A 23,777-nucleotide genomic window follows, 5' to 3' on the forward strand; every position below is an offset into this window, starting at 1 on the left:
CTGAGACCGGGACCAGACCGGGACTCAGACCAGGCCTGACTGGGACAAGACCAGAACTGAAAATGGTTTAATCCTGGTTCAGTCCTGGTTCAGCCCAGTATCGCAGTTTAAGTCACGGAAACGATAAAAACTAATCATTATCTGTTTTTTTCATTTTGATTTTGGAGACAAATAATGAAGAAAATCATTTTTTTATTTTCTTATTTTTGGTTTTATTTTGAAAAACGAATGAACGAATGATACACGGACTTTTAAACCTCAGAAGAGTCCGTTCTGTGTGGTATAGGACCTTTAAAATGTCACTGTTTTGTATGTATTTCAATAACACGCTCCTTTATCATCATACTTTGCAACTGTGCACAATAGAAACCAAATTAGCTCTGACTAGAAGACGTCTTGTGTTGGGTGGGTTTGTGTCGGTGGAGTTGACATACGAGCGAGGAGAGCGGAGCCATGAATCTGCTCCAACAATGAGCAGATGGGACTGTGGCTCGATGCATTATACATATACACTACAACACGGCGAGAATAACAGCGAGACGTCCACGCAGAACAAAAGCACAAAGGAGCCACGGTTCTCGGAGAACTCTGTGACCGCAACATGTTGAATAGTTTTCATGTAAAGGCGCTCTACCTGATTTTTATGGTCTAAAAAAGATGTGAAAAACAGAACCAGGTCCTGCATTACAATGGTCGTCAACCTTTTTAGCTCCACGGACCAGTTTTATGTCCAATATTTCAAGGGCTGCGGCGGCGTGGCATGGTTTAGTCCTGGTTTAGTCCTGGTTTAGTCCTGGTTTAGTCCTGGTTTAGTCCTGGTTTAGTCCTGGTTTAGTCCTGGCTTTAGACCTGGTTTAGTCCTGGTTTAGACCTGGTTTAAGACTGGTTTTAGACCTGGTTTAGACCTGGTTTAGTCCTGGTTTAGACCTGGTTTAGTCCTGGTTTAGTCCTGGTTTAGACCTGCTTTAGACCTGGTTTAGTCCCTGGTTTAGTCCTGGTTTAGACCTGGTTAGACCTGGTTTAGTCCTGGTTTAGACCTGGTTACCTGGTTTAGAGAGACCTGGGTTAGACCTGGTTTAGTCCTGGTTTAGACCTGGTTTAGACCTGGTTTAGACCTGGTTTAGACCTGGTTAGACCTGGTAGTTGGTTTAGTCTGGTTTAGACCTGGTTTAGACCTGGTTAGACCTGGTTTAGTCTGGTTTAGTCCTGGTTTAGACCTGGTTTAGTCCTGGTTTAGTCCTGGTTTAGACCTGGTTTAGACCTGGTTTAGTTAGTCCTGGTTTAGACCTGGTTTAGTCCTGGTGGTTTAGTCCTGGTTTAGTCCTGGTTTAGACCTGGTTTAGTCCTGGTTTAGTCCTGCCTGGTTTAGACCTGGTTTAGTCCTGGTTTAGACCTGGTTAGACCTGGTTAGACCTGGGTTTAGACCTGGTTTACCTGTTTAGACCTGGTTAGACCTGGTTAGTCCTGGTTTAGTCCTGGTTTAGACCTGGTTTAGCCTGTTTAGTCCTGGTAGACCTGGTTTAGACCTGGTTTAGACCTGGTTTAGACCTGGTTTAGTCCTGGTTTAGACCTGGTTAGACCTGGGTTAGACCTGGTTTATCCTGGTTTAGTCCTGGTTTAGACCTGGTTTAGTCCTGGTTTAGTCCTGGTTTAGACCTGGTTTAGACCTGGTTAGACCTGGTTTAGTCCTGGTTTAGTCCTGGTTTAGACCTGGTTTAGACCTGGGTTAGACCTGGTTTAGTCCTGGTTTAGTCCTGGTTTAGACCTGGTTTAGACCTGGGTTAGACCTGGTTTAGTCCTGGTTTAGACCTGGTTAGACCTGGTTTAGTCCTGGTTTAGACCTGGTTTTAGACCTGGTTTAGACCTGGTTTAGTCCTGGTTTAGACCTGGTTTAGACCTGGTTTAGACCTGTTAGACCTGGTTTAGTCCTGGTTTAGACCTGGTTTAGACCTGGTTTAGACCTGGTTTAGACCTGGTTTAGACCTGGTTAGACCTGGTTTAGACCTGGGTTAGACCTGGTTTAGACCTGGTTTAGTCCTGGTTTAGACCTGGTTTAGACCTGGTTTAGACCTGGTTTAGACCTGGTTTAGTCCTGGTCCTGGTTTAGACCTGGTTTAGACCTGTTTAGACCTGGTTAGACCTGGTTTAGACCTGGTTTAGACCTGGTTTAGACCTGGTTTAGACCTGGTTTAGTCCTGGTTTAAGACCTGGTTTAGACCTGCTTTAGGTCTAGTTAACTGTTAGATTTAAGGGTTAGTTTGGTCTGACCCCTGTCGGTACTGGTCCATGACCCGGGGGTTTTGGAGCCTTGACATATGACAAATATATCGACCGCATCACTGCCGACGCTGCACCTGTCCACCTGTCCACCTGTCCACCTGTCCACCTGTCCACCTGTCCACCTGTCCACCTGTCCACCTGTCCACCTGTCCACCTGTCCACCTGTCCACCTGTCCACCTGTCCACCTGTCCACCTGTCCACCTGTCCACCTGTCCACCTGTCCACCTGTCCACCTGTCCACCTGTCCACCTGTCCACCTGTCCACCTGTCCACCTGTCCACCTGTCCACCTGTCCACCTGTCCACCTGTCCACCTGTCCACCTGTCCACCTGTCCACCTGTCCACCTGTCCACCTGTCCACCTGTCCACCTGTCCACCTGTCCACCTGTCCACTGTCCACCTGTCCACTGTCCACCTGTCCACCTGTCCACCTGTCCACTGTCCACCTGTCCACCTGTCCACCTGTCCACTGTCTGTCCACCTGTCCACTGTCCACCTGTCCACCTGTCCACCTGTCCACCTGTCCACCTGTCCACTGTCCACCTGTCCACCTGTCCACCTGTCCACCCACCTGTCCACCTGTCCACCTGTCCACTGTCCACTGTCTGTCCACCTGTCCACCTGTCCACCTGTCCACTGTCCACCTGTCCACCTGTCCACCTGTCCACTGTCCACGCTCCGTCCTCCCCTCACTCCAGAACAAGACCCCGAGATACTTGAACTCCTCCACTTGAGGCAGAGACTTTTGTAATTCAAATGAGCTTAAACAGACCAGAGTCAATGTCAGAGTCACAGTCCTGAGCTCTGCTCTGGGACAGGCTGTTCGATGTCATTTGAAACACAATATTCATATCTGTAAATCAGAATAATGTTGTATAAATGTTATATCTGAGTGTTCTGACCTGTGGAAGAGGACGGACTTGACCAGAGTGACCACGTCTCTGCTGGCGTTGTGACCCGCGCACACACACGCCACATGGATCAGCTGCACACACAAACACACACAGGATATAAACACAAGTATATTTAAATCAACATGACTCACAGTGTTACGTACATACATTATATTATATCATGACTAGTGCTGTCGAAAATATCACATTATTAACAAGTTCATGCAAAACAATTTCAATTCCTTCCAAACATTACTGTTGACCTCCATGTTTTATCCTCAATAATTACATTTAACTCCAATTCCTGAGCGACTCTTTGTGTCTCGCTCCTTCTGAGTGCAGAGAGACACATGTCCCGACCCCCGTTTGGCCCCGGACACGGACGTTTGCTCACCCACACTACACACAGCAACCTACACTCGGTTTGTCGATTAAAAATGAACGTAATCGATGAAATTCTTAATGGTCAATTATCGATTAAACGACTAATCATGTCCATCCCTAATAAGAGTAGTAAAATGATTATTCAAGGGACATAAATTTGAGATTAATGTGAGATTAATTGTGAGTGAACTCTTGACATTCATGACATTAATCACGATTAAATATTTTAAGTGACTAACAGCACTAATTATTACTTAATATATTACTTCAGTGGGAACGACGGAGCATAAGGGTCAGATAAAAAAAAAAAAAAAAAAAAACATGCTGGCGCTACGAGAATAAAGTCGTAACGTTTCAACATTAAAGTCGTAATTTTATGAGAATGAAGTCGTAATAAAATCAAAGTCAAAGTGAAAAATGCGGCAGAAGAAGAACCTTGTTTTTCAATATAAAACCAAAAATAAGAAAACGAACAACAATTTTCTTCATTATTTGCGCCTCCAAACTGAACCAGGACTACTGAAACCCAGGACTAAACCAGGAACCAGGACTGAACCAGGACTGAACCAGGACTGAACCAGGACTGAGACCAGGACTGACAGAAAAGGACTGAACCAGGACTGAACAGGACTGAACCAGGACTGAACCAGACTAACCAGGACTGAACCAGGACTGAACCAGGAAACCAGGACTGAGACCAGGACTTGAACCAGGGAACCAGACCAGGACTTGAAAGGACGAACCAGGACTAAACCAGGACTGAAGTCCAGGACTAAACCAGGTTCCAGTCTTGGACAGAGTGGTTCCAGTCCGTAATGCGGCCAGATTAGTCCCGCATTGCATTTTAAAGTCACGGACTAAACGCCATTTCCCATTTCCGTGACTTAAACCAGGACTAAACCAGGACTAAACCGTTTTCAGTCCTGGTCTGGTCCCGGTCTCAATCCTGGTCTTTCTGGTTTGGTTCCGGACCTGGTTTAGTCCTGATTCAGTCCTTGTTCAGTCGAATGAACGAATGATACACGGATTCTTCTCCTTTACAAAATGCTCCAAATTCTCCATTCTCCACTCAGACTCCGAGCAGCCGATTTTCTCCTAATATTACCACTTTAATGTCGAAATGTTACGACTTTATTTTTTTATCTGACCCTTATACTCCGTCGTAAGTGGGAAAACTAACCTTTGTTTACATTGCACTAAATGTCCAAGAAATTATGTAAACAGCAAAAAAGCACTTCAGAATATTAATTTAAGGTCAAACGGTTCAAAAGATGTAAAGAAAGTTGAGATGAAGGTTGTGGGGTAAAAAAAAAAAAAAAGAACCTTTACTGTTCTAAATTTTGGCCCCTTTCTCTCCCTCCTTTGTTGAGAACATAAGATGTATATAGAAATGGGCTCAGCTAACCAGCTGGAGGTCGCGTTCCAAATGGGAAGTGAGCACGGGCAAGCTTCCAGCTCCATTAACTCTGGCTCCAATTCACTTTGTATTGAGAAAATGTCACGGTCTCTGTGTAGCTGCTGCTGTGAGCCTCGTCATGTTGGTCTGAAAATGTTGGTGTTCACTCGCTCCACGTGATCCTCATGTTTTTATTTCACTGTTTTGTAAGTAAAAATGCCTAAAGCTGCGGTTACCTCACACTTGCTGACAGCAGGGGGCGCTCTGGGGCAGTCGGTGTTGTTGCCCCTCTCCTCGGCGGTGTTCTCTCCGTCCTCGGGCCCCGTGTCCGCCGACGCGCCCCACTGCTGAGCGCCATCTGCGGGCAGCTGAGCGGACGCCTGCGACTGGCTGAGCTGGAGCCGGATCTGACGGTTTTCCTCTTCCACCTCTCGGACCCGCGACTCCAGAACGGAACGGTCCAGGAGCGGAGGGGCGGGGCTTAGGCTGAGGCAGGGCGGGAGGAGCAGGCCACGCCCACCTGGAAACACAGGTGAGACACAGGTGAGATACTAAGTGTATTAGTTCTGTCAAAAGTATCAAAAATCAGATAAACTAATCGATTTTAAAACTAGTATCAAAACTAGATCATCATTTTTCACAGAAAATCCAACTGACAGGACAGAAATTTAACCTTTCCTGAATATCTTTAGAACAGGGGTGGGAAATTTTTTTTTTTCCGTGGGGCCACATGAGAAACAGAAAATATTGTGGAGGCAAAAATGCTTAACTCAAGTGCATAATAATCCGTGTATCATTTGTTCATTCGATTTTCAATATAAAACCAAAAATAAGAAAACAAAAAATCAACAGTTTTCTTCATTATTTGTCTCCAAAACCAAAATGAAAAAAACAGATAATGATTCGTTTTTTCAGTTTTTGATTTTGTGTTTAAATGAAGAATGGAAAAAAGGGATAACGACCGTTTCCCGTTTACGTGGCTTCTGTGACTGCGAGCAGGACCAGGGCGGGACCAGGGCGGGACCAGGACGGGACCAGGACGGGACCAGGGCGGGACCAGGGCGGGACCAGGGCGGGACCAGGACGGGACCAGGACGGGACCAGGACGGGACCAAGGCGGGACCAGGGCGGGACCAGGGCGGGACCAGGGCGGGACAGGCGGGACAGGGAGGGACAGGACGGGACCAGGGCGGGACCAGGGAGGGACCAGGGACCAGGGCAGGACCAGGCGGGACCAGGGAGGGACCAGGACGGGACCAGGGGGACCAGGGCGGGACCAGGCCGGGACCAGGGCGGGACCAGGGCGGGACCAAGGGGACCAGGACGGGATCAGGGCGGGACCAGGGCGGGACCAGGGCGGGACCAGGACTCTGAGCTTTGACTCCGAGCCTCCGCAGGTCCGAGCCTCAGCTTCGGTCTCAGTCTCGGTCTGGTCCTGGTCTGGTCCCGGACCTGGATCAGTCCTGGTTCAGTTCCGGCATCGCAGTTTAAGTCACATAAACGGGAAACGGACATTATTCGTTTTTTCCATTCTTCATTTAAACACAAAAACGAAAACTGAAAAAACAAATCATTATCTGTTTTTTCATTTTGGTTTTGGAGACAAATAATGAAGAAAACGGTTTTGATTTTTCGTTTTCTTATTTTTTTGGTTTTATATTGAAAAAACGAATGAATGAATGATGCACGGATTCATAATATTTACTGTATTTCTTTATAAAAAGTAGTAAATATCATTGTTTTGACGAGCTGGTAAGAATTTGTTATGACTAAGCAATGAAAACGTGAGACTGGCGAACAAAAAATGTAAAAAAAAAAAAAAAAAACACCTCTAAAATAAAAGCAATGTAGCTTTAGTCCAAGCATGAGGTAAATTTATAAAATATGTTTATTTTGTAATTCAAAATGATCTTAAACAGTCCGCTCAAAGCTGTACAATGCCAAGGTCTGAACTAGAATAATCTGTATAAGTATAAGATAAGAGCACACAGAGTCCATGGACACTATGGACGCAAGTAAATTAAACTTTATTTATAGAGCAACTTTCACTCAAAGAAAAATATCACAAAGTGCTTAACAGAGTGCAAAAGAACATGTACGAGAATAAAAGGAAAAAGAGAGAGAGACAGAGAGAGTCAACCAAAAGCCTAGCAGAATCTGGAGGTGCTTTTTAAAAGTCAGAGGAGTCTGCGTCACGGGTCTGAGGGCAGGACACTCCATCATTTTGGGGCCACAGACTGAAAGGACAAGTCACCCCGTGTTTTAAAGCAGGTCTTTGGAGTCATCAAGAGGCTCTGACCTGAGGAGCAGAGGGAGCAGTCTGAGGTGCAGGGGCACAGTGAGTCACAGATGTACTGAGGCACGTGTCCATTTAGGCCTCGTCCACACTAGTTCGTATTTGAGTCGTTTTCGTTGTGGATGCAGTGTTCGTTCACACCAAACGGCTCCGGAGACAGAACGATCCGGTGCCGTCAGCTTCCATGAATTCATCCGAGTACAGATTTGATCCATCACTGTGTGGACGCCTGAAAACACTGATACTCTGACGCAGGAGCTCGAGTCGCGTCCTTATTGGACCACGTCACTGTGACTTGGTCGTTCCTGATTCTCTGGGTTTGTGACATCGGTCATGTGACGCTATTGTGGAAAACAATTTAAACAAACCAGAGACAAACGGGAAACAGCGGAGCCTGAACTACTGACTAGTAGAAAAGACATCTTCCTCAGCTAGAAATCGGCTGCTGTAACTTCAGACATGGTGCTCCACTTTCTTGTTTTTACCGCCCACAAGACATTGTGATAATGTGACGTCAGGCTAGTCATGTGACGAGCGTTTCAGGAGGTTTTGTGTTACTGTGTGGATCATGTCTGGACACAAATCGTTTCCGATACTGTGATTGGTTTTAGTGTAAACATAACCTTAGACTATGGAACCTACCTGCATCACTGATGATTATACAGATATAAGACACATAGGAAAAGTACTTTGATTTAATGTGGAAAATCACATTCTATTGTCTGAAGAAAAAGTGTTTTTTTTTATTATCATTGTGGAATCAGTGTCAATATTGAGTATAGATTTTATTCCTTAGTATCCAAATCGAGTTTGGAATTTTTTGGCCATAGAGATGCTTGTAGAACACCCCCAGAGTGATGTCACTGAAAAAGCATCAATACAGACCACTCCACTAAAACAACCCAAGTCGATCACTGACCAGAAACAACTGAATCTTGGTTTGGTACAGGTTTTATTTCTTCGCACAGACCTGAACACAAGACCTGAACACAAGACCTGAACACAAGACCTGAACACAAGACCTGAACACAAGACCTGAACATAAGACCTGAACACAAGACCTGAACGAACATAAGACCTGAACACAAGACCTGAACACAAGACCTGAACATAAGACCTGAACATAAGACCTGGACACAAGACCTGAACACAAGACCTGAACACAAGACCTGAACACAAGACCTGAACACAAGACCTGAACACAAGACCTGAACATAAGACCTGAACACAAGACCTGAACACAAGACCTGAACAAGACCTGAACATAAGACCTGAACATAAGACCTGAACATAAGACCTGAACACAAGACCTGAACATAAGACCTGAACACAAGACCTGAACACAAGACCTGAACACAAGACCTGAACACAAGACCTGAACACAAGACCTGAACATAACGACCTGAACACACCTGAACATCAGACCTGAACACAAGACCTGAACACAAGACCTGAACATAAGACCTGAACATATGACCTGAGCATACGACCTGAACATAAGACCTGAACATACGACCTGAGCATACGACCTGAACATAAGACCTGAACATACGACCTGAACATAAGACCTAAACACAAGACCTGAACATAAGACCTGAACATATGACCTGAACATACGACCTGAACATAAGACCTGAACATAAGACCTGAACATAAGACCTGAACATAAGACCTGAACATAAAAGCAGAATATGACTTTTACAGTGGCAGAGTTTGGGGCGTATAAAATCCTGTGTTCACGGATGTCGGCAGGTTGGAGGTTGGTTCACGCGGTGAGTCTCCCCTCGCTGCGCCGCTGAAATGAACTCATCAAAGAGCGAGTGCCGAGCTCCCAGAATGCATTTGGCCCGCTGCTATTGTGAGGCCAGGGAGAATGAGCCCAAAGACGGGAATCTGATCCTCTCAACCGCAATAGCACTTTTCTGTAGAGTTCAAAGGAAAACAGCTCGGAAATTTGCCCCAAAATATCTGCCCCAAAAATAAAACACAGCACAGAGAAGAAGAGAAGAGAGAGGAAGTGAGGTTTAGAGAAATAAATAAATAAAATAAATACTTAATAATAATAATAATAAATATAATATAATATTATATATTATTATTATATTATTATTATTATTATTATTATATATTATTATTAATTGTAATAATTGTAATAATAATAATAATACAAAAATGTTTCATCATTGACTGATCGCAGTTTCCCCCTGTTAAATTGTATTACCTATAGGGTGGCCAAAAAAAAAAAAAAAAATTAATGTATAATAATTAATAATTAATTAATTTAAAATAAAATAAATATATAAAAATTTTATTAAAATGTAAAAAAAAAATAATAATAATAATAAATCCCCATATGGACTGATGCAACGTTCGCCTATTATTATTATTATTATTTTTTTTTTTTTATTAAAAACAAATGCAATGTTTTTCTAAATTTATTCCATTAACTCAGTCAGTACATGCTAAATAAAATAAAATAAAAATAGAGATCACATTTCTACCTCCAAAGTTTGAACTCCAAATCACATTGTTATTCATTTTTAATAGATTTTTGTGTTTATTAAAATGTATCTTAAAAATATATGTGCGAAAACATCTGTTGGCCTCTTGTTTATATTTCTGCAAAATTGAAGCAATTCAATAATTAAAAGGTTCAAAGGTGTCTTGCTCAAGGGCCTAGAATTGGTATAGACTAGTCTGAGCGAGATTTAAACCAGCATCCATTTGACTGGTGGGGGAATGATTTAAATTACACCGAAGTGAGGAATAACTTTGACTGCTGCAAACAATTTAAAGGGCCTGCAGTATTTTTTGATCTATACTGTTTTCTCAGATTGTTTCTTCATCACAAACAGACCTGGAGCTGTGTTTTGTTTCATTCACACATATTTAACAAATAAATCCTGCAGATTTAGGCTGAGTTCTTCTCTCTCTTCCACCTTGTGATGATCTACTGTGTTCATAAACTCCATGCACCTTTTACCCACACCTTTACCTGCACCTTTACCTTTTTACCTACATCCTTCACTTGCACCTTTTTCTGCACCTTTACCTGCATCAGCACCCTTTACCCACACCTTTACCTTTTAACTACATCCTTTACTTGCACCTTTACCTTTTAACTAGATCCTTTACTTGCACCTTTTTCTGCACCTTTACCTGCACCCTTTACTTGCACCTTTACCCACACCTTTACCTTTTACCTACATCTTTTACTCGCACCTTTTACTGCACCTTTACCCACACATTTTCCTTGTTACCTGCATCTTTATCCACACCTTTACCTGTTCCTTTACCTGCATCTTTACCCGCACCTTTACCTTTTTACCTACATACTTTACCCACCTTTACTTTTTACTGCACCTTTTTTTTACCTACTTTTACCCGCACTTTTTCTGCACCTTTACCCACACCCTTTACCTTTTTACCTACATCCTTTACCTGCACCTTTACCTTTTTACCTGCACCTCTACTTTTTTACCTACACCCTTTACTTGCACCTTTACCCACACCTTTACCTTTTTACCTGCATTCTTTACCTGCACCTTTACCCGCACCTTTACCTTTTTACCCACACCTTTACCTTTTTACCTACATCCTTTACCTGCACCTTTACCTTTTTACCTGCACCTCTACTTTTTTACCTACACCCTTTACTTGCACCTTTACCTTTTTACCTGCATTCTTTACCTGCACCTTTACCTTTTTACCTGCACCTTTACCTTTTTACCTACACCCTTTACTTGCACCTTTACCCGCACACCTTTACCTTTTTACCTGCATCCTTTACTTGCACCTTTACCTGCACCTTTACCTTTTTACCTACATCCTTTACCTGCACCTTTACCCGCACCTTTACCTTTTTACCTACATCCTTTACCTGCACCTTTACCTTTTTACCTGCACCTTTACCCGCACCTTTACCCTTTTTACCTACATCCTTTACTTGCACCTTTACCCGCACCTTTACCTTTTTACCTACATCCTTTACTTGCACCTTTACCTGCACCTTTACCTTTTTACCTACATCCTTTACCTGCACCTTTAATCACAAGGTGGAACAGAGCATTCTGAGCTTTGGAGATTTGGACAGACGAATAATAAAGTGTTACTCAAACATGTGTGAATGAAACGAAAACACAAGTCCGGGTCTGTTTTTCTTAAAGCTCATAAGAGTCACTTCTGTGTGATATTGGACGTTTAACCACTGAGCCGCTGCAGCCTCCACGTATAAACACAGTGTGAACAAGCAACACCGGGCTAAACAAATGTTATATGTATCTATCTATTTTTGATACAGCCAAATATTGATTCAGACTCATATTTTCCATTTGAAAAACAGTATTAAATTTGTTCCAGTGTGACATCAGAGCGGCGCCTCCTGCTGCTTCAGACACAACAAGACCCACATCGCAAAATCAATACGAGTGAATCAAACATGAACGCTCACACACACCTCAGGTCAATACACACGGATCAGCCAGAACACTAAAGATGCACTGCGGAGCTTTTTGTTTCGGGGTCCGTCACCTGCGTGTTTCTGTGACTTTAAACAGCTCTACTTCACATTTTTTTCAATTTCAATTTACAGCTCAAAAACATGTAGAAAAACAGGACTTCTGACCCCGTAACTTGGTCTGGTTTGGTCTCCATGAAGACAGAAAGCTTTAATGCTGTACTGTGGAACATTCCAGACAAAGCGATAACAACCCCACGAGTAAAAGCATTTGACGGAACCTCCACCAGAGAAGTTACACAATGCGGCTTTAAAGTGGCTGCAGAGACAGATTAGACGACTCGTTTGTTTTCGTTGAATGCAGCGTTTTCAATAAAGGAAACAATAAAAAGTAACATGGTGATTTAAATATAAAAGTAAGTAAGTAAACGATTTAAATACTCCGTCTCTGTGTGGAGTTTGCATGTTTCTCCCCGTGTCTGGATGGTTTCCTCCGGGCGCTCCGGTTTCCCCCATCAACCCAAAACATGCCCCAGGTCTCCAAGAAGAGTTGAACAGTCAAGGTCAGTTGAAAACACAATCAATCAATGAACCTGTCCAGGGACGACAGGTGGACATTAACACTGGTGTTAGTGGACAGACACTTCACCCACATTGCCTAGTATGAAAGTGGTGTGTGTGTGAGTGATGGTGGTGGTCAGAGGGACCGATGGTGCTGATTGGCATGGCAGCTGCCCTTCTGCCAGTCTGCCCCAGGGCAGCTGTGGCTACAACAGTCACTTCAAAAGAAACAGAAAACGCACACCAAGATTCTTACAAAGGTGCAAATGCAAGGAGCAGCCTGACCAGGGTGAAAAAATGCATAGTACACTCGGTTGGACAATGTCCAAATACTTTTTTATTAACAAAATAACGTTTTGGCAAAAAAAGCCTTCATCAGATATTTTTCTTGTCTTGGATTTTTAAGTTTTAAGTTTTAAGTTGGTGAATCCAGAAGTGTTCTTGCTCTTTTAGACAAGAGACACTTCTGGATTCACCAACTTTAAAACTCTTGCTCCTCATGGACTGAATGTGGAGTTTGATCTAAGATGTTTTTTGTGATAGACTGAAACTATTTCTGTATTTTATAGAATGTTTTTATGTAAATGGTAAATGGTCACATTTTTCTATAGCGCTTTTCCACCTTCAAGGCTCAAAGCACTTTACAACAATGAACCACTCACCCATTCACACACACATTCACACACCAGTGTACGCAGACACTGTGGGCAAGGTGGGTTAAGTGTCTTGCCCAAGGACACAACGGCAGCATTCATCTGTGGGAGCTGGAATCACACCAGCCAACCTGTGGGTCAGTGGATCTGACCACTCAACCTGTGATGTTTTTATGTCGAGAGCTGGAATCAAACCACCAACCTTCAGCTCTACCACCTGAGCTACTGCCGTCCCCATGTAAACATCTAAAGTGTTGTTTCTTGTTGTAGAATGGGCTGAACTCACTGGGTGACCTCACTCTTGGGACCTCCCGTTCATTGAGGGGGTATATGGGCACCTGGGCTGGCAACCATTTTGTGTTCTGTGGTCCAAGACAAGAAAAATATCTGATGAAGGCTTTTTTTGCCGAAACGCTATTTTGTTAACAAAAAAGTATTTGGACATCGGCCAACCCAGTATGCTATGCATTTTTTTCACCCTGGTACAACAGTAACTTACCATCACCAGGTATAGAGTGAATGAAAAATGCTGAATAATGCTCTGTAAAGCATCTTTGTGACAAAAATGTCTGTGAAAAGTGCTATATAAATAAAGACAGACTTACTAATAATGTTTGAAATAAATCGGCACATGTTGAGGGACTATTTTCTCATATATCAGTTCACCACTTCCAAGCTTTCTATCAGGACGTACAGCTGCAGCTGCTCAGACTTAAATACTTCAAATGTAAGGTTGGTTTTACTTCTAAAATGATTCTATCAACACAGACATTCACACTGACAGTCTGGCGTAATGCTTCAGTCCATTTACATATTAATAATGCATGAACATTTACTAAAAATGTCATCAGCACTGGTTAAAAAAGGTTGTAGTAAACAGTTAAACATTTTGTACTGAAGGCACCAAAAAGGTTTTGTGTACTAGTTATGTTTTGTCAAAAAAACATTTAATATATTATTTACAAACTACTTAAACCTTTAGGGTATGTACTACTTAAAGATATACAGTTTGTTAACCTACAAAACTGACCTTATAGTACTTACACTTCTGGAGTATGTTCTACTTAAAGATACAGATTGTTAACTCAGAAAACAGTATTTTTATGTATCAGTTTTTTGAGTCGTCTTAACTTGTCTGATCTATGTTATATATAATGTTGTTTCTAAATCACAAGCATAACTGGAGCTGACTGAGTGATCGTGTCTCTGAACAATTAGATTTACTCATGTTTTAAATAATTGAAGTAACAGTAAAAGGATCCATAAGTCGCCTATTTGGACATTAAATGCAGCTCATTTCTTTTTCTTTTCAACATTCAGTTGAAGCAGCAATATTGAAACAAAAATGGGCAATAAAATGACTACAAAAAGATTAGAAGTTATACAAAACATGTCTTAACATTCTAACATTTCAAATGAGATAGGTGTGTGTGTTTTTGTTGTGTGTTCCAGTCTACATGCAGATCGTGACAAGGTGACCTAAAAAAAAATTTAAAAAATCTCTTGTGTCATGACTAGAGATGTGCAGATTGCAGTTACAGCCGCGGTCGGGCGGATGACGTGACGAAAAATAATATTTTAATTAAATTCGGGCGGGTGGCAGTTTAACTACTCAAATTAAAAAATATATATATTACAGCCTATATTGTTAAGTGTTATGAGATCTGCGTCTTTACTCCTATGTGCAGTGTTTAAAGTGGCGTGTGGCGTAAGTGTGAGTGAGTGACTGCGTGCGCGTCCCCGAGGCACACGCTTCTTGAATGGGCCTGCGGAGCGTATGGGTGTCTATGGTTGTGTTCAGACTGCAGCCTGAAGTGACCCAAATCCCATTTTTTGTCTCTATGTTCCTGTATCTGATCTTTTATTGACAGTCTGAACCACACAGATCCGATTTTTTCAAATGTGACCCAGGACACTTGGATATGTGCTCCTGAAACTGATACATATCTGATCTTTTGACATGTGACTTCAGTCTGAACGACCAAAGTGCATTCATCCACCTACACGTTATCAACAAGACACAAACGTCACTATTCTGCGCTGAAGTAGGAGAAAATTGTTAATGAACTCTGTGTCACTGAAGTGAAGCACATCTCCACTCACCACTCTTGGCTCCGTCTCCACATCCACACGTTCCTTTCAACGTTCTGTCCCACAAAACACCACGACCAAAAACCTCGTCCTTCTCCTTCTCAATCTCCTCCTTAAAACAAGTAAGTTGTTCATGTTCTGGCTCTGGTACGAGAGGAACTTTAAAATCTCCAGGTGCTCGATGCTGCGTCCATGTTTGGACAACTTCTGTAAACACAGAGACGCTCGCTGCGGTTGACGTCGTCGTGTCTCCAGTGTCACATGTGGGACACTTTTGGGCCGTTTACTGTTCACACTGGAGTCACATACAAGTCACATTTAATTGGAAATGTGAACGACCTCGAAAAAACATCGGATTTTACAAAAAAATCAGAATTGAGCGTTAAGCCCTGCAGTCTGAACGTAAACTATGTTTTACTGTATGTGAAATGAACAGTAGGAAGGCGACCGGAGCGAGTCAGGAAGCAATTGTCCTGTTATTCAGTGCATCACGGCAAATAAAGCCACGATTCTTGAGCAAGGAACTGTCGAGTTTATTGATCCCACGCACTCACGGTGAGGCTCCGAACAGGGAGTTAAACCCTGAGCAACGAGCGGCGTTTTGTTACGGACAATTAAAAATGTGAACATGCACGTTAAGCGAATTTTGGAATGAATGAGCTATAGAGTTTGCATTTTTATCGAGGCTCTTTAGTTTGTTTGCTGTATGATTGTTCTTAAATCTAAAATCAATTGGTGGATGATGGGCAAGTGCGGTTTTGAAAATTGGTCAAAACCTTGGGTGCAAAGGGACAGCGGGCGGATGATGAGTTTTGCGTCACGGTTGCGGATGAAAAAATAGCCCATCCACGCATCTGTAGTCGTGACTAGGGCTGGTATCATTAAGAATTTGCCGATACTATACACACGTCGATACATAGGCCACGATACGATACATATTTCGATACAGTGAACTTACAATTCGATACGATATATTTCAAAGTGATTCGATACCGTTCAATAAAAATAAAGGCTAAATCAAGTCTGTGATACTAAAAGTCTTTGTTAAACCACGTCTTGTGCAAAGTGAATATGAAACAGAAACATTTTAATCCTCAAAACTGTGAAAATGTCAAATGTGTCACATGCGCAGCAGAAAATTAAATCTAGTCAAGTTAAGATGACTTGAATTAAGAAAGTTTTATCATGATTTGAATAAATTCTACTTGACAAGTTAAATTATCTGTCAGCAGAATATGATTTTTTGTTCTTAAAATATGAAAATACAACTTGCTACACTTAAAAAAAGAAAAACAACAACCTTTAAAATAAGAAATGAAATTGAATGTCGCTTGAATTTAGAAAAACCCTTATTCCATTGGTAGAGTCGACTCAGATAAAGTCAAATGTTCTTAATTTTCATTTTAACGAACCTTTTTGCCGTGTGAATGAGTTTCCTTCCACTAAACAAACAACAAAACTGTAGCACTGTAACAAAATAATTTAGTAAAATACACCAAAAACACTCGATACACGATATATCGATACAGCAGCCCACAATACCGATACTGTATCATTACATTAAACGATACGATATATCGATATTTCAATATTTTTGCACACCTCTAGTCGTGACCCAGTCTTTGGGAAACAATGGTCTAAACCAGGCATGTCCAAACTACGGCCCGTGGGCCAAATGCGGCCCTCAGACAAATTTTTCTTGGCCCTCAGGCTTCCAGGTGAATTGGCCCAAATGCCCTTACATCAAATAAAATGTACTTTTTACTGCAAGTTTTTTGAAAATCTACTTTGATAAAGCGAATATTTAACATTTAGTGTGTGGTTTTGAGGGTCTTAGCGTGAATAAAGACTGACGGCTCATTCTAACGTGTTAAACATGCACATATTTCAATTATTCACTGTTTTGAACATCAGTCTGTGGCTCTCGATCGGCCTCTGCTTCATCTGTGTTTAGAGATGTGGCTCTTGATGACAAAAGTTTGGACACCTCTGCTATAAACCATTGTTTCATACTAGGGACGGGCATTCGATGAAATTTTCTTAATTGATCGTTGGAAGAATTAACTATCGATTATGGATTAATCATTAACGATTTTTATATTAAAATGATCATCATTATTATTACTATCTGCACTACTAATCTGCATAAATAAATTCAACTTTACGACATATAAACCGTAACGACTCTAGAGCCACATCAGCTGTTTGACATTATAATGTGTTTAATTCAGTTTTGTTAAAATCTCACAGAAACAAAACTTAAAACTGCATCGCTAATTTGCAAAAACTAAGCGAAGAAAAAAACTCCAGCTCTTGTGTCGCTGATGTGGTTCAACTTCTGTCGGATTAAAAGACATGACTCAGGTGAATACAGGTCAGTGTGACCAGATTTGTGTTTGTCAAAACCAGGACAGCGTACGGGGGGAGGGGGGCGGGGCCTCGTCATCCACATTGAGCGACTCTCACCTGGAAAAACTTTTTCCCACTGGACACAGAAACATATGTGCTGCTTTATACACTGTGCACATGGACTCACACTTGTCCCGAACGCAACGGAAAGTGTGGAATTTCTTGTACAAATCATCGTTAAATCCACATTTGTGCTTCTGTACGTTACAGACTGACCCACTGTTTCTGTTTGTGTCTCGCTCCTTCTGATGCAGAGACACATGTACACACCTGTTTGGTCAAACTACAGCAACCTACATTCGGTTTGTCGATTAAAATTAACGTAATCGATGAAATTCTTCATGATCAATTAGCGATTAATCAATTAATCATGCCCATCCCTATTTCATACATCTCTGTGCACCCCCCGCTCCTCACTTTTTCGGCAGCACCACTTTGCTTAACAAATTTAAACACTGATTACTGTTTTTCCTTGTTTAAACCTCAATTACCGTATTTTTTGGACTATAAGGAGAACTTAAAATCCCTTAATTTTCTGAAAAATCAACAGTGCACCTTATGTATTAATTCTGGTTGTGTTTACTAACCTCAAACCGATTTTCAATATATTCCACTGAGTCATGTCCTTTAGTGCGACAGAATCTGAACCGCATCAGCGCACAAGGAGCGGGCTGATTTTTTTCAGAGCTTATAGTTTATGCAAATGAGTCACGTGGTTTTAAGTTTCATTTCTGTAAAATGTAAACAAATGTGCTCAAAGCTGCATTAAAAACATTATTACTCAGTGTATATTTGAGTCGTCCTTGTAGGAAATAAAAAAGTCTCAAGTCTAAAGTGTCCGTTTGTTTTGCTTAATGCACCTGATAATCCGGTGCACCTTATAATCCAAAAAATACAGTAATACTAATTGTTCAGAGAGACACGATCACTCAGTCAACAATAAAAATATCCTCATTAATGTTCAATAATGCTCACAAATTCACGAATAATGTTGCTAAGATTTGTGATTTTTAAAATATGGGCCTCCAGAAAAGAAAAAAAAAAGTTTGGGAAACAGTGGTCTAAACTCGAGGTACAACATGTTTTTTTTCCACATAAACATCGCATATTTTGTTTTGTTTGCTTTAGTTTTTGTGATTTTGTGATTTGTAACTTTGAAAACTTTTCTCAAAACAAATTTAATGTGAGCGCTAATTTCGTTAACCAAAACATTTGTCAGAGCTTTTGTCATTATAATATATTTTGAAATTACCGTGACGTTCTCATCAACAAAACCTGAAAAGAGTTATTTAAGACTTAACCTTGACAAAAAACATAATCATAGTCAAAAGATTTCAATTAAAATAATCAAAAAAAAAAAAAAAATGTTGAGTGAGGCACAAGTTGGAGTGTGAGATTTAAAACTGGAGAACTTTAGAAATCAATAAAGTTTCCTCATAAGGAAAAAGCGATTACCAGTGTTGGGGAGTAACAGATTACATGTACCAGAGTAATCAGAGTACAAATTATGAGTAACTGTATTCAGTTACAGTTACTGTTTTAATGAGTGGTAATTGGATTACAGTTACTTTACTGAAATAAAAAGATTACAGGGCGGTATTATCATGTTTTTACATTTTGGGCTAAACCAGGACTAAACCAGGACTAAACAAAGACTAAACCAGGACTAAACCAGGACTAAACCAGGTCTACACCAGGACTAAACCAGGACTAAACCAGGACTAAACCAGGACTAAACCAGGACTAAACCAGGTCTAAAACAGGACTAAACCAGAATTAGAATCTAAAACAGAATTAGACAAAGACTGAGCATCGAGACAGGCCCAGAGGTGAGTGCACTTTCTCTCTTAAATCCAAGATTAGTCCTGGTTTAGACCTGGTTTAGACCTGGTTTAGACCTGGTTTAGTCCTGGTTTAGACCTGGTTTAGACCTGGTTTAGACCTGGTTTAGACCTGGTTTAGACCTGGTTTTAGACCTGGTTTAGTCCTGGTTTAGTCCTGGTTTAGACCTGGTTTAGACCTGGTTAGGTCCTGGTTTAGTCCTGGTTTTCCTGGTTTAGTCCTGGTTTAGTCCAGGTTTAGACCTGGTTCAGACCTGGTTTAGTCCTGGTTTAGTCCTGGTTTAGACCTGGTTTTAGACCTGGTTTAGACCTGGTTTAGACCTGGTTTAGTCCTGGTTTAGACCTGGTTTAGAGGTTTAGACCTGGTTTAGACCTGGTTTAGACCTGGTTTAGACCTGGTTTAGTCCTGGTTTAGTCCTGGTGTAGTCCAGGTTTAGTCCAGGTTTAGTCCAGGTTTAGTCCTGGTGAAGTCCTCTTTTATTCCTGGTTAAGTCCTGGTTCAGACCTGGTTCAGTCCTGGTTCAGTCCTGGTTCAGTCCTGGTTTAGTCCTGGTGAAGTCCTGGTGTAGTCCTGGTTTAGACCTGGTTTAGTCCAGATTTAGTCCTGGTTTAGACCTGGTTTAGTCCAGATTTAGTCCTGGTTTAGTCCTGGTTCAATCAGGAATCACGTGCTCCCACTAAATCCCCTCTACACTGGTGATTAATAACAGTAAAACACAGTAATAATAATTTTGATTTGCGTCGCCTTTACAGATGCAGTTTGTTGTTTTGTCTGGTTCATTCTCTGACTGTCCAAACGTCGGGTCTGAAGTCCGGTGTCGGTGTCGTTCGCTGACTCAAATCTGATTGGTTGAAGCGACAGTTTCATGGACATTTATTTTTTGTTCGAGTTCCTTTAGATCAGATTGTGAAGACCTCAGACTCTGTGACTTTGACTCTGCCCGGCAACAGATGATCCTGAAATGTGATTGGTCAAATGATTTAATATGAAAATCCATGTGTGGAAGCAAAACAAGCGTCGCGCTGTTCCACCTTGTGATGTCATGTGGTGATACAGGAAGGGCTCCACTGTGTTTTTAAACTCCACACACCTTCACTAGAATCATTTGGATCATTTAAGCCCTGGAATTGTCGATCTCTACTGAACTAAAGATAAAGAAAATAGCTGTTAACTTGAAAACTTCATGACATCATAAGGTGGAACAGAACATTTTAAGGTTTAGAGATGTAGACAGACTGATAATAAAGATTTACTCAAACGTGTGTGAATGAAAAGGTTTGTTTTTGAGGAGGTAGCAGCATTAGAACACGACTTAAAGCTCACAAGAGTCGGTTTTTACGGAATATAGGAGCTTTAAAACATGGTCTGAAAATGCTCCTCGTGATTATCCACCTTAAGTTTATAAAGAAAAAAAGTCAAAATTGCGAGAACGGGCCTGAGTCCAGTCACGCAGCTCTAATCTCTGAGGCATTAAAGCCTTGTCTGGAAGATTTATGAGGCATTTTAGCGTCGTGCGGAAAGATAAAGCGGAGAATGGGATCAGGAAATATTGTCAAGATAAAAACTTAGAAACGGAAATTAGAATTAAATGTCACGCCGTTCACAACCGGACTCTCTCGCTCCTCCCTAAAGCCCTCGGAAACGTAATCGGCTCCACCGCAGCGGCGCAAACACCAGCCTCCTCAGCCTATCCAGCTCCTCCTCTATTTACACATTTCACATCAACACGATACATGATACATTATCTCGATAAATAGGCCACGATACGATACTCAGGCCATGATATGATACATACCTTGATAAATATGTCACGATATGATACATACATCAAAAAATAGGCCACAAAACGATACATATCTCAATAAATATGTCACGATACATACCTCGATAAATAGGCCACGATATGATACTTATCTTGATAAATAGGCCACAATACAATACATACGTCGATAAATAGGCCACGATATGGTACATATCTCAATCACGATACGATTCATACCTCGATAAATAGGCCACAATGTGACACATAGGCCACGATACGATATTTATCTCGATAAATAGGCTACGATACATATGTCCATAAATAGGCCACGATATGATACATATGTCAATAAATAGGCCATGATACGATTCATACCTCGATAAGTAGGCCACGATATGATACATACCTCAATAAATATGTCACGATACGATACATACGCCGATAAATAGGCCACAATACGATACATACCCCGATAAATAGGCCACGATATGATACATATGTCCATAAATAGTCCACAACACAATGCATATCTTGATAAATAGGCCACAATACAATACATATCTCAATAAATATGTCATGATACGATACATATGTCGATAAATAGGCCACGATACCACACATACCTCAAAAAATAGGCTACGATATGATACGTACCTCGATAAATAGGTCACGATACAATAGATACCTTGATATAAATAGGTCATGACATGATAGATACCTTAATACATAAGCTACGTACCTCGATAAATAGGCCACAATACGATACATATCTTGATACAGCTTTTGGTTAGATACGATATATTTCAAATCGATTCAATACGGTTCAATAAAAAACAAAGTCTAAATCATGTCTGTGATAGTAAAAGTCTTTGTTAAACCACTTCTTGGGCAAAGTTCATATGAAACACAAACATTTTAATCAACGAAACAGAGAAAATGTCAAATGTGTCACATAAACGAGTTTTCTTCCACTGAACACAATAAAACTGCAGCTCTGTAACAAAATAATTTAATAAAATATCTCAAAAAATACTCTTGGTGATTGTAGTATTTACAGTAGTAGTATTAGTAGTAGTAGTAACAGTAGTCGTAGTAGCAGCAGTAGTAGTTATAACAGCAGTAGTAGTAGTAAAAGCAGTAGCAGTAGTAGCAGTAGTAGTAGTAGTAACAGTAGTAATAACAGTATTAGTAGTAACAACAGTATTAGTAGTAGCAGTAGTGGCAGTAGCAGCAGTAGTAGTAGTAGTAGTAGTAACAGTAGTAGTAGTATAAGTAGTAATAGTAGTATAAGTAGTAATAGTATTGCGTACCATCGAGGTTCCCAGCGAGCAGGTAGAGCCAGGTGAGGAGGCCCAGGGCGGTGAGCGAGGCCAGCAGCAGTTTGAGGCGGCCGCGACACCACACCAGGTGCATCATGGGAAGTGGAGTCTTTGGGACAGAGGCTCAGGTCGGGCTCAGAGCCTCGGCGTTCCTCTGCAGCATCCTGTCATCTGTAAAAACAACACACACGAGTACTTTTAGAATCCTCTCCGTACTCACCGGGGTTTAGTCTCAGATTAAAGTTCACGGTTTAAACACAGCACATTTTTTAAGCCCTCAAATCAAACTAAATCAGTTCTTTCTGGTCAGATTGTGTTCAAATAAAGTTTAGAGTAACTTCAGACAGAGCAGTGCGTTCAGTTAGCGTCACACCATCAGGGAATGTTGACGACAGCTGCAAAGTATCAGCAGAAGAAACTCATCAGCAGCAGAGTGTTTTGTAAAAGGAGCTGAGACTCTGAGTCGGGTCGTTTCTTTCTGTGAGCGATGACGGTCAGACTCTCATTAGCCCGAGACTCAACCCCGAAACCTCCTCGTGATCGGTCACTCGGACACTCTGAGACTCTGAGACTCTGAGACTCTAAAACTCTAAAACTCTAAAACTCTAAAACTCTGAGACTCTGAGTCAGACGACACACAAACACACAAACACCTCTGATGTGAGTTTAAAATGAATCCTGGAGGAGGTGTGGAGAAAAAAGAAAGAAAGAAAGAAAAAAAAACTCTGCAGGTCTTTGGAAATGTTTAAAGGAGAAAAAACGATTTAGGGTTTGGGTTTGTGAGAAAAGAGAGAGAGAGGGAGAGAAAGACAGAGACAGAGGGAGAGAGAGAAAGAAAAAGTGAGAGAAAGACAGAGGGAGGGAGGGAGGGAGGTGAGAGAGAGAGGGAGAGAGAGGAGAGAGAGGGAGGGAGGGAGGGAGGGAGAGAGAGAGAAAGAGAGAGAGAAGAGAGGGAGGTGAGAGAGAGAGGGAAAGAGAGAGGGAGGGAGGGAGGTGAGAGAGAGAGAGAGAGAGAGAAGAGGGAGGTGAGAGAGGGAGGGAGAGAGAGAGAGAGAGAGAGAGAGAGAAGAGGGAGAGAGAGAAGGTGAGAGAGGGAGGTGAGAGAGAGAGGGAGGGAGGGAGGAGAGAGAGAGAGAGAGGAGAAAGAGAGAGAGAGAGAGGGAGGGAGAGAGGGGAAGGAGGAGAGAGACAGAGAGAGAAAGAGGGAGGTGAGAGAGAGAGAGAGAGAGGGAGGGAGAGAGGGAAGGAGGGAGACAGACAGAGAGAGAGAAGAGAGGGAGGGAGGTGAGAGGGAGAGAGAGAAAGAAAAGGTCAGAAAGAGGGAGAGAGAGAAAAAGAGGAAGCGAGGGAGGTGAGAGAGAGAGGGGAAGAGAAAGAGGGAGGGGAAGGAAGAGGAGAGAGAGACAAGGAGAGAAGGAGGAGGGAGAAGGAGAA

At 41.7% G+C, this 23,777-nt stretch overlaps 1 protein-coding gene across 1 annotated transcript in view; it reads right to left on the minus strand.

Moving 5' to 3' along the window:
- The window catches only part of large2 (LARGE xylosyl- and glucuronyltransferase 2), a 303,419-nt gene that overhangs the window by 78,561 nt on the left and 201,081 nt on the right, over positions 1 to 23,777 (minus strand). The window contains exons 4-6 of the mRNA XM_055154616.1: positions 22,335 to 22,514; positions 5,191 to 5,474; positions 3,184 to 3,266 (exon numbers count right to left, since the gene is read on the minus strand). Coding sequence (XP_055010591.1) covers positions 3,184 to 3,266; positions 5,191 to 5,474; positions 22,335 to 22,440 — 473 coding nt within the window. The 5' untranslated portion in view covers positions 22,441 to 22,514. The remainder of the gene's footprint in view (positions 1 to 3,183; positions 3,267 to 5,190; positions 5,475 to 22,334; positions 22,515 to 23,777) is intronic.

This window comes from Boleophthalmus pectinirostris, unplaced genomic scaffold, assembly GCF_026225935.1.
Source record: "Boleophthalmus pectinirostris isolate CB_2022bp ecotype Guang Dong unplaced genomic scaffold, ASM2622593v1 HiC_scaffold_19, whole genome shotgun sequence".
NCBI classification, from domain to species: Eukaryota; Metazoa; Chordata; class Actinopteri; order Gobiiformes; family Gobiidae; genus Boleophthalmus; species Boleophthalmus pectinirostris.